This window comes from Pogona vitticeps, chromosome 5 (genome assembly GCF_051106095.1).
Source record: "Pogona vitticeps strain Pit_001003342236 chromosome 5, PviZW2.1, whole genome shotgun sequence".
In the NCBI taxonomy this organism is placed as follows: Eukaryota; Metazoa; Chordata; class Lepidosauria; order Squamata; family Agamidae; genus Pogona; species Pogona vitticeps.
Genome location: NC_135787.1, coordinates 70,426,909 through 70,444,176, shown reverse-complemented (window position 1 = coordinate 70,444,176; position 17,268 = coordinate 70,426,909). Strand labels below are relative to the sequence as shown.

At 43.3% G+C, this 17,268-nt stretch overlaps 1 protein-coding gene across 1 annotated transcript in view; it reads right to left on the bottom strand.

The window, feature by feature from the left end:
- The window catches only part of KIT (KIT proto-oncogene, receptor tyrosine kinase), a 103,898-nt gene extending 91,283 nt beyond the window's left edge, over positions 1-12,615 (bottom strand). The window contains exon 1 of the mRNA XM_073001249.2: positions 12,431-12,615. Coding sequence (XP_072857350.2) covers positions 12,431-12,491 — 61 coding nt within the window. The 5' untranslated portion in view covers positions 12,492-12,615. The remainder of the gene's footprint in view (positions 1-12,430) is intronic.
- Between the last annotated feature and the right edge of the window lie 4,653 nt (positions 12,616-17,268).

Below are 17,268 nucleotides of genomic sequence, written 5' to 3'. Positions count from 1 at the left end.
AATGATGTACTGAGATAATTCAGATAAACCATGGAGAACTGCATTGCTAAAGCTGCAGTTCCCCCCTTTCCTTCATTTCATAACAGAAGTAGAGAAGTCATAAAGCCCAGAATCCTCACAGGCTTTAAAATTCAGATAAATACTCAGCAGCAGTTGGGACGGCACGGGAAAAGGGTGAACATACCCCTCTCCACGCCTAAGCTGCCATTCCCACTTTCACAGTTCTACTCACAGGGAGGTTGCATTCAAAAGTTAGTTCTGGTGCCAGTTCCCCTCTATTGAAAAGAGCGAAGCAGAACAGCAAACAAAGAAACTAAACCCAATGTAAATGTCTCTCTCATGTTTGCCCAGGTAGCGATCCATTAGGACAGTGTGTCTCCTTCTGCATTTCATGCTTCTCCTCAATATTAATAAATTAATCTAATGTGTCACTCAGAGCAAAAAACAAATAAAGGTTCCTTTCCGTGAGGCTCCAAAGATTGTCCTGTGTCTGAATATAGTTAAACAAAGAAACAGGAGACAGAAATAATCACTTCAGCAACCTCTACTCCTTTGGTACATCAATGCCTGAGGAAGTGTGATGACCTTCCAAAGAAGCCCACAAGGCACAGCTTACCCTTGTTTTTCAGTTTTTCCTGAGGAAAAAGACATCCTGTTGGGATCCAAAAAGGAATTATGAAGTACCTACCACGTTAGTATTGAAAGTAAACCAGAAAAAAATATTTTTCAGTACCTTTGACCTTTTGAGTATGATTTAATCTTTCCAATAAAAAAGCCATTATCACCGGCATTAATGGAGACTATTTCCTAGGGGACAATGTTCATAAATACATTAAAAAATAGATCTCACATTCGCCTCCATGGCTTTCACCATGAATATTAAGGTCAACAGGTAGACTAAGCTGGAAAAACAAACTGTATCTAATTCCTTACTTGAAATAATGTTTACCACAGGTTTACAAATATTTGTTTAAGAGGGTGATCTACTGCATTCAGATCCATTTGCCTACCCTGCCTCTATCCTCTTCGTCATCACCATAACACTAAGGCAACACCATTTCTCCTCTTTCCAGTATTTAAATGGCAGTAGACCTTGTTCTAGGTTTGTAGACCCATTTGGAAGTGTGACAAGCCATTTTCAAGTACTTAAAGAAAAGCATGTGGCACGCACTAGCCCTGGCCCCATTAGCAACGAACATGACTCCCTTAAGAGAGGGAGGCTTCTGTATCTGAATAGAATCTCCACATGAATGAATCACCCCTCCTTCAAATCAGGGATCTTGCTTATGTGGAGAAGATAAAGCAACCTCCCCACTTCAGACTGTCAAATTTTTATGCTGAATGTGATGACAGAGAGGGCCATAGTGTACTTTTCTCAATATTTATGGGCCTCACACACATCCTTAGTGACTGAATAGTGTGAATGAATAGCCTTATTCTGGCATTTTTTAAACCAGTGCTGTGAAAAAGCTTCCAATGGAGCGCTGAACATGGGAACATGAGAGAGGACAAATGTTTGGTTGCATGTAGAGCCTACAGATGAGCACAACTATACTTTTTCAAACATGGCGCTATAGTAATGAAGAATGGAATGGTGGAGGTGGTGGGGCCTGGCACTCTTCTGTACTGTAAGTGTATTCACAATATCAGGCAGAATAATGCCTGGACAGAGCTAGTGCCACATGTACTCTCACAAAGACAAAAACGACAAGCCTGCTGGTAACCCGCAGTAAGCTTTTTATTGCAGGTTATAGACAAATAGCACATTTGCCTATAACCCTGCAATAAAACACATCCTCTTTTAATATGATTCCTGAGACAGGGGCAGGGCAACAGCTCCTTCACTGGACAGGTGGCAAAAATGAAGCCACTGGAGCTGCCCCACCTCAGGAAAGAAGAATGTCACTCAGTAGCCGGCACCAAGGGAGCTGGGAAGCCTTGCAGCATTGGTTGGCTGGTGAGGCTGGTCTTGTTCCCTCCAACAACTCCATTTTCACCACATGTTAAGTGAGTGAGCTGCTGCCCTGACCTGGCACTGACGGTAGCCAGGAAGCCTCCCAGCAATGAAAGCCCTGCTGCAGTTTTATTAAAGTGTGGTTTGGTGCTATTTTAAAATCACAGTAGGACCTGAGTCATGTGCAGACAGTCCTTACTCTGAATTCCATCTGCTTTTTCCTGACTGTGTAGTTACGGCCCAAGAGGCTGCCATCTACTGCCTAGAAATGAAACAGATGAATGTAAATTAAAAGTACAATGGACCCTCGACTTAACAAAATTAGTCCGTACTTTATTGGAATGGTGGCTACAGGTCGAAAAGTCTGTAGGTTGAGGCTCCATTGACCTACAATGCATTGAAAACCGATTAATCTGTAACCGGCCGTTTTTGTTCCATTTTTTTTCCCGTTCTGTAGGTCGATTCTCCGGCTACAAGTTGAACCTAAATTTTGGAGCCAGAGTAGTCTGTAACTCGAAAAGTCTGTAACTAGAGCCGTTTATAAGTCGAGGGTCCACTGTAACTTGCTGAAAAACCCGAAGGTAGTTCTAGGAAATACACATCAAATCATTATTTTGAATCCACCATTTTCTACACCAATAAGCATTTTTTATTATTTTATTTATTTATTTATTTATTTATTTATTTATTTATTTATTTATTTAGTTAGTTAGTTAGTTAGTTAGTTAGTTAGTTAGTTAGTTAGTTAGTTAGTTAGTTATATGCTGCCCACACTACCCAAAGGTCTCTGGGTGGCTTACAACAATTGTAATGTTGCACAAAGGAAGTTTTAAAAAATCAGAAAAAAATAAGAGTGGAAGGCAGAAATTGCATCTGAGCTCCAAAGGCCAAAGCAACCATATCTCTCAATAAATCACAAAAACTGGCCCTTTTTTAAACAGAAGCCAAACTGGTGATGCCCAGAAACTCATACCTAATGCCTACCAAGAGTACTTACTAAACATCTCAAAATCAAAAGTAGACAAAATACATACCATGTCATGAGCAGAAAGCCTCAAGTAAGATAGTTATTATTCCAAAAACAAACAAACATATAAACATACACACAAACCAGACAGCAAACTTTACCCCATGCTCCACACCATCCCTGTTGTGTCTGATTTCCTAGGAGAATCTCCTCTCTTTTTCATCTTGGCAACTGGGGGCACTTTAAAATGAAGCATTTAACTAAAAAAACTAAACATCCAATAAATAAATAAATAAATAAAACCACATGCTATGTGTATTACCCAAGAATCCCTCTGGACCCCCATGACGATGCAGGAATTAGAGATGTCAGACCCTCCAGTATAAATTTTAAATTACATTTCAAAGAACTAAAGAAAATTAAGAGGGACAGAAATTCCATTAGGCACCCAGGCAAGTGTCTACTGTCACGGTGGTGCCCATGGGCACCACCTCTAAGATTCCTGCCCTGCTGGTTAGAAAGGGGAGGGAAAAAGAAAAGGGAGGAAGGGAGGGCAAAGTCTAATCCAAGGCTTCTGCGTCTTACCTGTAAGGCTTTCTTGAACTGAGGGCAGAGGCAAATTGGCTTCTCCTCTATTTCAACTTCAAACCCTGCAGTCTTGTGGCCCTCATATACAAACACACGTACATGTACAAAAATGCAGCATTTCGCTTGGTCAAGGCACAAATGCACACCTGCCCTCTCTGTTGCATTGTGTAACACTGTACAGTGGGGTCTCTACTTAAGAACTTAATCCGTATTGGAAGGTGATTCTCAAGTGGAAAAGTTCTTATGTAGAATCTGCATTTCCCATAGGAATGCACTGAAAACCATTTAATCCGTATCTGCTCTTTTCCGTCCATAGAAACTAATGGGAAGCTGCTATTCCGCCTTCTGCCACTAGAGGGGGATATTTTTTCTTTTTTTCTTAGGTCAGGGAACAGTGTTAAAAGCACTTCTGACGAAGCTAATTTTGAAGCAATGGACTGAAAACCAATTAATCCGTTCTGGCTGTTTTTTTTGTTATGTAGAGGTGCGTTCGTACATTGAAGCATTAGTTCCCATAGGAACTAATGCAAAGCTGGTTAATACGTACTCTACCACTAGGGGGAGAATTTTTTTTAACCTAAGATGACCTAAGGTTAAAAAAAGAGCAGGAAAGGTTTTTTTTCCTGTTCTTATCTAGGATTTCTGTTCTCAAGTAGAAGCAAAATTTAGCAAACGGAGCTGTTCTTAAGTAGAATTGTTCTTAAGTAGGGACGTTCTTAAGTAGAGACCCCACTGTACTTCACCTGGAGGTCTGAGTACAACTCATGCAATTCCCCCTCTCCCACATAAACGCAGTTAAGTGATGTGTGTGATGGATGAGTAGGATGTCCACTCCATCAGGAAATGGCAGGGCAGCTGCAGAGGTGAAACTACAGCATTGCACAACACATTGCTACACTTAAAAACTTTATCTACATGGACAGAAAAAGAGAAGCCAGGCAGGTCCAGGTATGGGAGAGACATTGCCCTATGTTCTTCAGGAGCAGAACTTGGGAAAGTTGCCTTTTTTGAGTATAACTCACGAGAGTCCTTGACCACTGGCCGTGCTGGTCCAGGAGATAATGGAAGTGGTAGTCTAAGAAGACACTTCTTGAAGTTCTGCTCCTTTCGCAAGCTCTGTATAGGAGTAGTTTGCCATTTCCATTCCTATTAAGGGCTCACTGCCACTTGCCTTAAGCAAACAAAATACTATGATTTGGGTCTTTTAATGCATTGTTGTGCCTTACGGCTTTGAATGTTTTTGTGGGGGTGCGTGGGGGTGATTTTTTTGGTGCTGCTTTTCTTTATCATTTCTTACGAGTGGTATTAGCTTGATACTTTTTAGTGTTTGTTTACTTACTGTTTTTAGCTTTAAATATTGTCTTTTAGTGATACAATATAAGCCTCACTTCTCAGCCTTTGGGCCAAGATCAAGGGTAATATAAGCCTCCTTGTTTTCTTTTGGGGGAGAAAAGTAGGATCAAAATATTTTAAATAAAATAAATACAGGCTTAGAAATACAGGCTCTCTAATATATTTTAAGCCACATCTGGATGATAAAAGATGTTTCAAACTAGGAATCAGACCCAGTGGAATGATGATGCCAGCAGTGAGTTTTCTGTACACACATAGTATAATTCTACAGATCATGCTTTCAGACTAACTCCTTCATCCTCACTCTCAACCAAGTAACATTTCTTGTATTAATTGCCCTTTTAAAAACAGCAAAATTAATTTTAGATCAAAGAAAAACAGAGTAAGGAAAGTACAAACATATCCTGGTGATTCCAGCTGTAGAAACACAATTGTTAGTGTACAAAGTTATTAAGGCTCTTTCTGTCTTCACACAGTTCTGTGGCACTCATGCAGAAGCGATGTATTTGCCTCCATGTTTTTAAAAGGATGCTTCTAAGTCTTTTGCTTGATGGGAGTTTTCTAAAAGCTCTAGATACAACCCAGAGGACATTAATTATGTGACATCCAATCAAAATCAGTGGGACTATGCAATTATAGGCCACTGATTTCAATTGGATCTAGACATGTTTCAATTTACTGTATGCTTAGTTTTGTTTTGATTCTACTTACACAGCTAGTGCTACAAAAGCATCTACTAAGAAATAAATGAGGGGTTATAAATTTTCCTCCCATACTATCTGACCATTGCAATCTGATTGTAACAGCTTGTTATATTACAATATATACTCAGGGCTATTTACTGAAACCACTTAACATGTCCTAACAGTCTTACTGTCCAAAGATCCACATATATAGAAGACCTTCTGCACCTTTGGACACCATGACTATTTCTACCATTTTCTATCTCTGTTCCTCTTTGTTCCATACAGAAATGCTATGTGTTCTTATAGTAGTTTTCAAGATTAACACCCAAGAACCTGTGCAGAACTAGATTAAGGTTTGCACAATCCACAATCTTGTTTTCAACTGATTGGATGCCTCTGGAAGCTTATAAGTACAGTGGTGCCTCGCATAGCGACAATAATTGGTGCAGCAAAATAAATAAAAATCGCTGCAAAGCGATTTTGTCACTATGCGACATTAAAAAGTCCATAGGAATACATTGAAACCCCTTCAATGCATTCCTGTGGGTTTCAGACTCACCTTTAAGCGAAAATCCTCCATACGGCAGCCATTTCCGCTGCCCGGTAAGCGAGGAATCCGTCCCAGAAAACAGCAGGCAGCCATTTTTTTGTACACGGTGGCCATTTTGGAACCGCTGATCAGCTGTTGGAAAATCATCGCTATGCGATGATCGGTAAGCGAAACAGGGTACCGATCATCACAAAGCGATTTTCCCCATTTAAAACATCGCAAAGCGATCGCAAAAAGTTAATCACTATGCGATTTCGTCGCTAAACAGGGCGCCTGTTAAGCGAGGCACCACTATATAGCAAATCTTTGTAGCATTTAGAGGCTGAAGGTATTTTGGAGCTTGGGGTGGTTATTTTTCAATTACTGTACAGTTCCCAGAATTAGCCAGTGATCTTGGTTAGGAGATTCTGGAATCTGCAGTTTAAAAAATAACTTCCCTAAGCTCTAAGAGACATTGCTTCAACATACCAACCTAAGTCAATCCTTCTGTTTCTTTAGTTTAGATGCTGAATAGATGAAGGAACTTCCAGAAATACACTTGCTAGTTCATCTTCCAGACACTGACTGGCAAATTGCATCAATTGAAAGGGGAATCCATATGCATAACAATTAATGAGTTGTGAAGAAACTGAGAAATTGGGGGAACATGGAATGTGGAATCCATCTGGACAATTCTGGCTTCTCTGTCAATGCCTGGAAACATCTGGCTAGGAATGATGATGGCCGTGTCTGCCCAGTAATGAGAAAGGAGTAACACCTGCAGTTTACTCTTGTGAGAAAGGCCTTTGAGGCCAAGTCCATTTGTTTGCTCATACTTCAGAAATTGGAAAATGACTTCAATTATGTAAAGGAAGGGGGCAGAAAATGTTCTTGTCTTCATGAACATTTGCAGGAACTTGAAGCCTGATTGGCCGACTAGAAGAGTCTAGAATGTGATATTTAATGTATTTAAAAAGCTTCAGAAGTTACTATAGTGGGCTTAGTTTAGCTCTCAGGAGATTCTATGCTCAGTTGGTGTCCTATTATACCATGCTCAGAAGGATGTACTCTGTGTATGCTTCAGACCATGCTACTCTACACTGATATGTGAGGATTAGATAGATTAGCTTTGTTATTTTCTGGTGTGTTCTCTTGATTGCCTCAGATTTTGACTCAAATTGTCTTTTTTTTCCCTACACATGCTTTTTGGAACCTTTTCAGAACTTTTGCTTTTAGTTGTCTTTCCACTATCATTAATAAAATACCCAAAAAATCTCTCCGACCATCTGGGATTTTGGCTCAGAGGGTCTGTGGTACTAAAACCAGGTCTTTCTTGCCTCAACCAGCAACTGAGAATTTTGGTGTTGAATGAGTGTGTTGGCAATTTTACCTTGCAAGATAGGCATAGTGGTTCTGAGTGCCTAACCTTCTGGATTTGTAACCTCCTGAGTGGACTGGGGTTTTGGGAGGTAGAACCAGGCAGGTTCTCTAGCCATCACCACATTTGACTTTCCTGAGCTCACCCACACCAGGATAAATGGGGGTAGTGTGGCTGAGCAGCTAGAGATGGACTCCCTGAACCCAGTAACCATTAAACACATGTAGGGCTCTCTCTAGGGGGAAAAAGAAAATTGAATGACCAGGGTTCTTGTTCCTGTGGTGGCAACAACAAGCATGGGCATCTGTATGTACGTGGGGCCCCCTTCATACTAACATAATTCACATAGAACCTAGTTGCATTTATTTCCATCAAGGAGGTTCAGCACACACTTTCCCTCAAACTTTCATGTATATTCATGAATAAACTCATGAAGAAGAGTGTGTAGTTTTGCTATCCTGGTTAATAACCCTCGACAGACCCAAGCTTAAAGGATTTTGGGGGATGATGGTGCCAGCTGCCACCAGTACGGCATGACCAACACTTTTGCTCTGCTGATGCTGCTCACTTTTGCTTGTAACTGTGGTGCTCTGCTTGTGTGGCTAGCTGGGTACTGTAAATATGTGCATATTTGCTCTCAGGATCAAGCTAGCAGACAGCGATTAAAGCAGAGAAACTGCTTTATCCACCTCATTCTGTGCTCAACAGATTCCAAAAGAGGCAACGGCCAATTCCAAAATAACAGAACTGGATTTGATGAGCAATGGAGTAAATGAGGGACACACATTTATTGGATTCACTTAGCAAAACACAGATAATAGATGACCCAGTAAAGATGGTATAGGCTTATTTTTTTTCTGCTCAGAAGTTAGAACTTATTGTACACCACTTAATAAATGGCCCTGTCTGAGTATTCTTAAAACCCAGATATGGATTCATGGGCATGAACTGAGTCATAGACCTCCGAGCAGGGCATAGAAAGTCCTACTGAAGATGAATGAATATAATGATATGCGCTGAAGTTATCTGATAACTGAGCAATGATAAAATGATGTTCCGGGATCTTTACCACTGCTCAGCTACAGGAGCATGTCTTTATATTCAGTCTTCTTCAAAGTAACATTTTGAAGCTCTGCACATGATTGCAGCACTAGGATATATGTTCCAAGATGTCTTCATGCAGGTGCATCACGGAGCTGCCAGCAGTGGTAGGAAAAGAGTCTGTGAGAAAAAAGGATCCGTGACAAGATCAGTGTGGTGCCTAAAGCCAAGATGAAAAATTAACAGGTGGCCAAAATTATTTTCCTGGCTGTCTTAGTAAGACATCAAGGAAACACTGAATTAGAAGCATTGTGTGAGACCACGTAACCATTAACATCATGCTAGCACAGGCAAGTGTAGAATGAAGAAACCCCATCTGCATTAAAGTAGACCTAATGCACAGTTCTGGTTTCAGCTTCACTAGGAAGTGCTAGTTAGCCTTAGTTCTGTGTGTATTTTTATTCCTGCTCTAGTAGTTAACGATTGCTTGAGCCACAAAGACTCGTTGAACTGATAAGGAGATAAGTCTGCCTCAAAAACAGCCCTGCACAGGAAGATTGATGCTACCTCCTTATGACTGGCAGATATTCTAAACCAGCTTTCTCTCCCAAAGATTTTTAAAGTCATGTTAGCACTGGCAGTTTGCAAGAGTTCAAGAGCGATAAGCATGTTTGGTTAGGAAAGTCTCCTCTCAGTGGCAAACTCGGATATTGCAGTTATACACCAAGCAGCCTGGACTCCAGAGCCGCCGCCGCCACGTGCTACTGTAATGGGTTTTAAAACCGACATTACAGACCCTGAGCAAAATGTTGCAAGTCTGATATTCCAGCTGAAGAAGGGGCACACGAGAATGTTTGACATGCTGTTCCTATGCACCAGGCATGGCGTACCTACAGTCTCTTTTTTGATTAACACTAATTACTGCAGAGATGGAGCTATTCTCCAGATAGTTCCTATCCAGACCTTTGTCAATACCAGCCATACTTCCTATCTGCAGAGTACTGTGTACTCAAAGTCCTGCCTGCCCCATTACTGGAGTACCATTTTAACTGCTCATAAACATTGTGATCCTAAGCCCATGTTTTGGAAGCAGCAGCAACTGGCAATTGGGTGTTCTGTGTTTTGGTGTGCACAATGTTCCCTATTTGCAGTCACATGCCGCCATAGACGTGCACAGCGGGGTCTGCATGGTAATTACTGTTTTGTGTGTGCTATCCAAAACAGGCCCATGGAATGCAAGTGTGTTTGTGCTGATACAATTATCCTTTCGCCAGCTGTTCTCGACTGAGGATTCTCCAGAGCTTTTGGTCTACAACTTCCATAATCCCCAATCCACACTGCCTTCAGCCATGCTGGCAAGGGTTATGGCCAATGTAAGACATTGGGAAGGCACTAGGTTAGGCAACATTGCCTCAAACTTTTCCTATGGTTGAGTGTGTGTCCAAAGCCATCTCAGTGTCTTAAAGATTTCAGACACCTTTCTCGGCTTCAGTGGAAGGCCATATATGGGAGTTCATGATAGGAGAGGTTCAACGACTCATTTCTACAGAAATTTTAGTGCAATGTAAAGAACCTTCTTTGGATTGCTTCAGGTGTGTACTGCCCAAGGAAAGAGTTCACAATCTGTACTTTTAAAATATGTGACATTGTTGCTTTTTGAAAATGTTTCATTTCAGCAACTAGGATGGATCTTTCCCATATCTCCTACGGATCTCATTGTCAAATGATTGGGGTGAAATCATCTCATGGCAATGAGGAAAAGGATGACCCAAAAGACAAGGTGGCAATAGGAACTATGTTGAAATTCTGCATACTCTTGGTGGGCAATTGTGTGCATCCACTGCCATGTGCAGGTCCTGCTTTCAGCATATGTTGGTGGACACCCAAAACTCATTGTTTGCATACAATGTGCCAAAAGCTGGACCTCACTTCTGACAGGGGATGCAATGACTGGCTGCATATGGGCTGGGAACTGGTACAAAGATTTGTCAGCAATGAATAGTCCCCCAGAGGTTGCATGAATAAAATAAACCATTACTAGAATTCAGTACCTACAGTATTGGGGAGAGGAGCTGCTCTACAAATTTAATGTGGTATTAATTTTATGAAATAAAATAGATAAAGAGACTAATATAAATTATATCTTGCCTCCGCCCTTCTCTTAGCCTTTTCAAAGCAAATATTTTCTACAGCATTTTCCTAATGCTTTTAAACACACCTGTAACACTGGAAGCTGGCTGGATAGCCAAATGGCTTAGGTATCTGTCTCTGGAGCCAGAGATTGTGAGTTCAATTCCCCACTGTGCCTAATGTGAGTACAGCCAGCCTATATAGTCTTGGGCAAGCTGCACAGTCCCAGGGCACCCCCAGAAGAAGAGAACAGTAAACCACTTCTGAGTATTCTGTATCCCGAAGATCCTGAAAAGAGTCACCACAAGTCAGAATTGACTTGAGGATCTGTGCTTATTATAACACTGGGAAGAACACACACTCTAAGTTTTTTCCAACTAGGAAAGCGTCATCTGCAGGTCCAACTCCTGATCATTATTTCAAAACCATTGAGGCATCACCCTATCTGTCCATGCAGAGCATGTCTATAGAAACAATCATACTGAGGGTGCATCTGGATGACATTTGCCCTGCTGTTTGTACAGCAGTTCTCCCTGTTCATTTCAATAATTTCTATATCAACTGCATGGCATAAGCCTAATCATGAGCAGAATTCAATGGACATTGTGAGCATACTCCCAGATAACTTGCACAGCCTATACAGAACGACACAGAGATTTAGTTCAGAACTGAATGAATCTAGTGTCTAAACAGAGGCAAGGAACTGCTCTATGAAACACTTCCTGGCTAAGTCTAGAATCTTATCCACAATAATTCAGCATGCATTTACAAAATGTAGCACATTCCAATAAATTCAATGGGACCTACTCCTGAGTAGACACATATAGTCTGGCACTGTTAGTTCTGCAATTAATAGATGTGGGGTTGGTCTCCCTGCCACTGATTTCAACAGAACCTTATTTTCTTTTCAAGATATTCAGAATGAACAAAAGCAAGAGTAGCAGTGTAAGCGCCAAACAAATTCCAAAACCCTACGCAGAAATGATAACCTTCATGGGATCAACCCAAACAAGCATTCAGTGTGGATTTTAGGACAGGAACGTTATTCTGCAGAAGAGCCGCTTGTTTTTGGAGCCCAACCCGTGCAGCGGGCGCGGATTTAACTCCTTCTAGGCCACGTTCATCGGGAATGCCCACTACCACCACCACCGCCACCAAATGGCACGTGAACCGGACGCGAACGCACTGTAAAATCGGGGCGCGAAGGGGCTTCCCCGACCCCAGCCTTCGTTTTCTGCCGCCTATCGGACCTTGTGGCATGGAGCGTGGAAAGGAGGCGCATCCCGTGAATGGGGCAGCGGTTCTGAAGACACCTTGACCTGGGAGAACTTCAGTCCCGGGCACAAGTTAACAGACCCCGAGTCCGACTCGCCTTGTCTGTGAAAAAAGGTGCCCTTCAGTTTCCACCGCTGGGCGCGCCGACTGCGGGGAAATCCTCCGCTGCCAGCCACCCCGGCGGGTGCCCGGGCAAACCCTTCTTTCGCACCACTCCCACAAGCTCGGGCCCCCCTTTCCTTTCCGTGTCTGCCTGCTCTCAAGTGCGGGAGCGCGTCCTCCTGAACTCACGGATCCGCCGATCGCCAATGCCTGCGCCCGATCTCGCAGGAGAGGCGCGAAATCCAAGGACGCGCCTCTCCTCGTCCGGTTTTTGGTATCCCTCTCTCTCCCCCCCCCCCGCCGCCGCCGCCCCATCCAGCCGTCCCTCGTGCGGCTTGGTCAGAAGACGGACGATCATCCCCCTGGGTCGCGCGGCGGGAGAACCGGGACCCTTCGCGACGCCCCACCGGAGCCTCTCGGTGCCCACCTGTTGGGTTGCCCAGAAGCGCCCCCAGCAAAGCCGCCGCCAAAGCCCAGGAGCCTTTCATGGTGTCGGGGGTGTCCCCGCCGCCGCCGCCGCCACCACCTGGCGTCCGATCCTTTGAGGCGAGAGTCCCTCCAGACTGACCTTTCAGGCGAGACGTCCCCGGCGCGCATAAAGAGAGAACGAGCGGGAGGGGAGGGAGAGAGACTGAGAGCGCGCGAGGGACGCACGCCCCTGCCCAGGCTCGGCGCGGGGAGTCGGACTCCCGCTGCCACCCCCCCTCCTCCTCCGGCCACGCCCCCCTCCGGCCACGCCCACCCCTGGCTGGCTCGGAGGGCTGCGAGCGAGCGGCGGCGGCGGCGGCGTGCCCAGCCGGCACCTCGGGAGCTTCGGCGGCGAGATCGGAGCGGGCAGGAGCGAGCGAGGGAAGACCCCTCTCTCCGTTCTATTTGGGAAACGTTTTAACGCACCGCTGGAAACATATTTTTTCTCCTTTTCTGTTAGAGGAAGAAGGGAAGAGCGTCACCAGACATCAAGCCGCTTTAAAGTCTCTGCCAACTCTCCAAGAAACTCCGAAGAGCTAGCTTTTAATTACGAACAGGGTCTCCTTCCCCACCCCACCCCACCCCACCCCATGTTATTCAAAAGCGCCTCTGTTTCATTGAAAGCCGGTCAAGGCGTTTCAGGTAACCTCCAAGACCCTCGGGGTCTAGCGGGCGAAAGGACGAATCTTCCTTCATAGGTTAAACTGGCCTCTCCTACTCCCATCAGAATTATCTAAGGTGAAGGTAAAGGTTTCCCCTTGACATTTAGTCCAGTGGTGTCCGACCGGAGAGGGTGGTGCTCATCCCCGTTTCCAAGCCGTAGAGCCAGCGTTTGTTCGTCGACAGTTTCCCTGGTCACGTGAAGGCTGTTACCTTCCCACCCTGGTGGTACCTATTTATCTACTTGCATTTTTACATGCTTTCAAACTGCTAGGTTGGCGAGGAGCTGAGACAAGCGAGGGGAGCTCACTCCGTCTTGTGGATTTAATCTTACTAGGGCTGGTTTTCTGACCTTGCAGCACAGAGGCTTCTGCAGTTTAACCTGCAGGGCCACCATGTCCGTTTTATCTAAAGAAAGCAATAAATGTAACACAGTCTGTGAAGGGTTTGGCAATACCTCAGCTGTAATTTTTCGAGTGTATATAAAATTGCGGAAAGAGAAAATAAACAAGATAGGTGGAACAGTATCTTGTATAATTATAGTTAAGCATACTGAGATCCCACAGACTGCAGGAGGAGAGCTAGCTGTGGGCTTACCTGTCTCCCATACTTAAGCCAGAGGGCCTAAGTGCGACTGTATGAGGCCGGTCTTACCCTAAGGCAGAGTGACAACACCAGCTGACATCAGATACTGGGGAAGAGGAAAACAATAGCAACATGAGAACTGTTTCCCTGAAACTCTGTGACTACATGGAGAACTGGGCTGTGTGCCACACAACCTGTCTTACACCCCCTACAATAGCATGTTCTACTCGGGTAAAGTGGCAGATAGATATTATCAGATAGGTAGTGTCAAAGTAGGTTCAGCTGCCAATCCTGTCGGACATACAGATGTTGCATTCTTGTCTTTGCCTTAGGCAGCAAAATCTATGGGACTGTCTCCAGGCTGGATTGGGCCCACTGTGGCCCCTATTTGTTACAGCATTTTTACTGAAGAGTGGGCAGTTCACAACACCATCTAAGGGGCATGCCAAAAGTTGAGTGAATGTGTGCAGTGTAACATGATCGGAGATCAATGTGTGAATCACTAGCCTAAGATACTTTGATGGCTGAAGCAAAGGACAATATATTCTTTCCAGAAGGGAACACAGCTCAAACCACTTTTCACCCTGTCCTCTGCCACACTTGAAGGTAGTAAGAGACAGTATGGGCCATGTGGCACACAAAACTGTTCCCTCCAATAATACCACAGTGCTTCCCATTCCACCTGCAGAACTTGTTGTCTGAGGGAGCCAGTGGACTCGGCCTGTTGGTAAGGCCATGTTGGAATCAAGATGTGAATCTGGCCCATTGTGAATCCTTACTGAGGCATTCTCTACCAAAGTAGACTAAAAATGCTCATGCTTTGCCCATTTTGCCACCGTTGCCTCTGAGGTGTGAAGGGTGATGGCAGGAAGTGAGGGGCCTTCACTAGCTGTGGAAAATGAAGGTGGCAAATCCCATGAAAATACCCCATGAAGATGCTCTCCTCTTCGAGCCATCCTGTGAAATGTAGCTGGCAAGAGATATGTTAATGGAGGAGAGTAGGACTATTTTGCTCCCGCTCCTTGCATGTTATTCTACTTGGGCAGATAGTGCCTAGTCCCATCCTCACAACTACTATACTGCAAGTGGAGACTTCTTCATAGATTGTGAACCAGTATGGTGGTATGGGTGGAGCACTGACTGGGACTTGGGAATCTTGAAGCTCATGTCCCCACTGAGCTGTGATACTCACCAGGATTGTTCTCTCAAAAGTTGATTGGAAGAAATGTAATAAATCAACATCATGCATGTGATGAAGTGGGCTACAATCCATGAAAGCCTAATTGTTAGTTTTTAAGGTACTGCAAGACTGTCTGTTGTTACTGCTACTACAGAGTAACCTGGCTACCCCTGGAAATGAATAATGTTGATTGCAGCATTGTATTTCTCTCAGTGCTTTTGATCATTTGTAAACGAGCAGCAAGCAAAAGGTGGGAGTGTTTCTCTCCTCTTTCTACTTTGGGTGTGGGATGCAGGAAGGAAAGAAGTGAAAATCCACTGGGAAATTGGATGGGGCTCGTATCACTTAGTAGTAAAAACAAGTGCTATTGCTTGAAGTTCCATGATCTAAACAATGTACACCTTATCTTGATGTATCTCCATGTAGTCTGTCTGTCAATGCAAGTTTTACTGAAAACTGGTGTGAAGTGTTCCGTTCCAGTTTCTGCCATATAATAATTTAAAAAGACTGTGAGCAGGATATGTGGCAGAAAAAAAACTTTTGCTGCCAAGTGTAGATAAATGGTTATGCAAGACAACTGAGGTAGCAACAAGGAAAATGAATACACACACACACATACACGCATTGTCACTTCTTTGAAACATTTGAAGCCGTTCACAGAGGAATGCCATTTTGTCAGGCAAAGATATTTTACCACATTGTTAAAATCAGTTATTATAGCAAAGTTCAAAGACACAGGACTAAATTCAGTTTTAATTCTACCTAGAGTAGACCTACTGAAATCAGTGGAATTTAAGTTATTGTAACTAACAAGTCCCATTCATTCTTATGAATCTTCGCTAAGTAAGGCCAATATTTAGATTAACCTTTGGTCATAGAGATGTTCAAAGTTAAACCTGCTCAAAAAACTGTACAGCCTACAATAGTGTATCTTCATGACATTTGTTGTGCTTTTGGAATGTGTATTTAGTTAGATACCCATTTCCACTCCATCTTTTGGAATGAGATCACATGTAATTCAATGAGGCTTTGTTTCAGCCTAGGTAAATTTGTAAAGTACTGACCTTAACTGATTATAATATGTTTTTTACACTATGTCCCTAGAACACAGCGCTTGGGTTTCTCAGAAACTTATAATCATTTCATAAATGAGAAAGAAGTAATGGTAAATTAGAGCCTACCACTATTACCCGACTTCTTTTGTAACAAGATGATGAGGGAAATGTGAACATGTTCTGGCACACATTCACAGTTCAGGGAAACAAGTAGAACTAATACCACCGTATCAAATGGACATGGTAAACTGAGACTTGCAAGCCACTGGCAACTCTTCACTGCATTTCTAAAGTCACCCACAAGTGATCAACTCAGATTTCTGTCGGGAACATTCTTTCCCTCCCTCAGCATCCTTCTGGAGCAAATTGAGAGGGAAATGGAGAGGGGAGAGAGAAAGAAAACAAGGAGAGAGAAGGGATATAGTGACATACATTCTGTATGAGGATAACATATAGATACCTGAAAGACCGCCTCCTTCCTTATGAACCTACCTGGAAGTTAAGATCTAGCCAGGGGGCCCTTTTGAAAGAGCTATCCCTCAAGGAGGTAAGAGGGATGGCTTGTAGACAAAGGGCCTTTTCAGCAGCTGTCCCCAGACTATGGAATGCCCTCCCAACGGAGATTTGTCTGGCACCGACACTGATGACATTTTGGCGCCAGGTCAAAACCTTCCTGTTCCAGAAGGCTTTTAATTGAAATAATATTAGCTGTGGGTCCGATGACAATTTTATATATATATTAATTGTATTTCAATTGTTACAAATTTTTATTGCATTTTAAATGTTGTAAGCCGCTCAGAGACCTTTGAGTAGTCTGGGCAGCGTATAAATAAATAAATAAAATAACAACAACAACAACATGATGTGTTGGAAAAATTAACTATCTTGCATGCAGCTGAACAGCGGGATTTCACAGCCTAGCATGATTGTGCTTTGCCACTACAGTAATTAACAAAATACTTTTTCTCCTGCCCTGCTCCACCCCTCTTCCTGTGTGTTTGCTTCTATTGTTTTTTGCTTCTTCTGCTCCTGACCTCTGACCATGCAGCTGCACTGGTAGACCGAGCCTCCAACATCATTGAGCCTCCGACATCATGCCAATTTCTTTCTTTTTCTTCCTTTTGGTCTTCTGATTGTAACTGATCAACTGCAAGTAAATATGTTTTTCTTTTCTGCCTAAGCTACTTATAGAGTGATTTTTATATACAGAAGGGCTAATCATTGTGAGAAGGGGCTAGGTGAAAGGTGGGATTTTTAGCTATTTTCCTTCACATTTCCCCTGTGCTGCAGTTGGTCTTTTCTGCTTTATAAACTAAA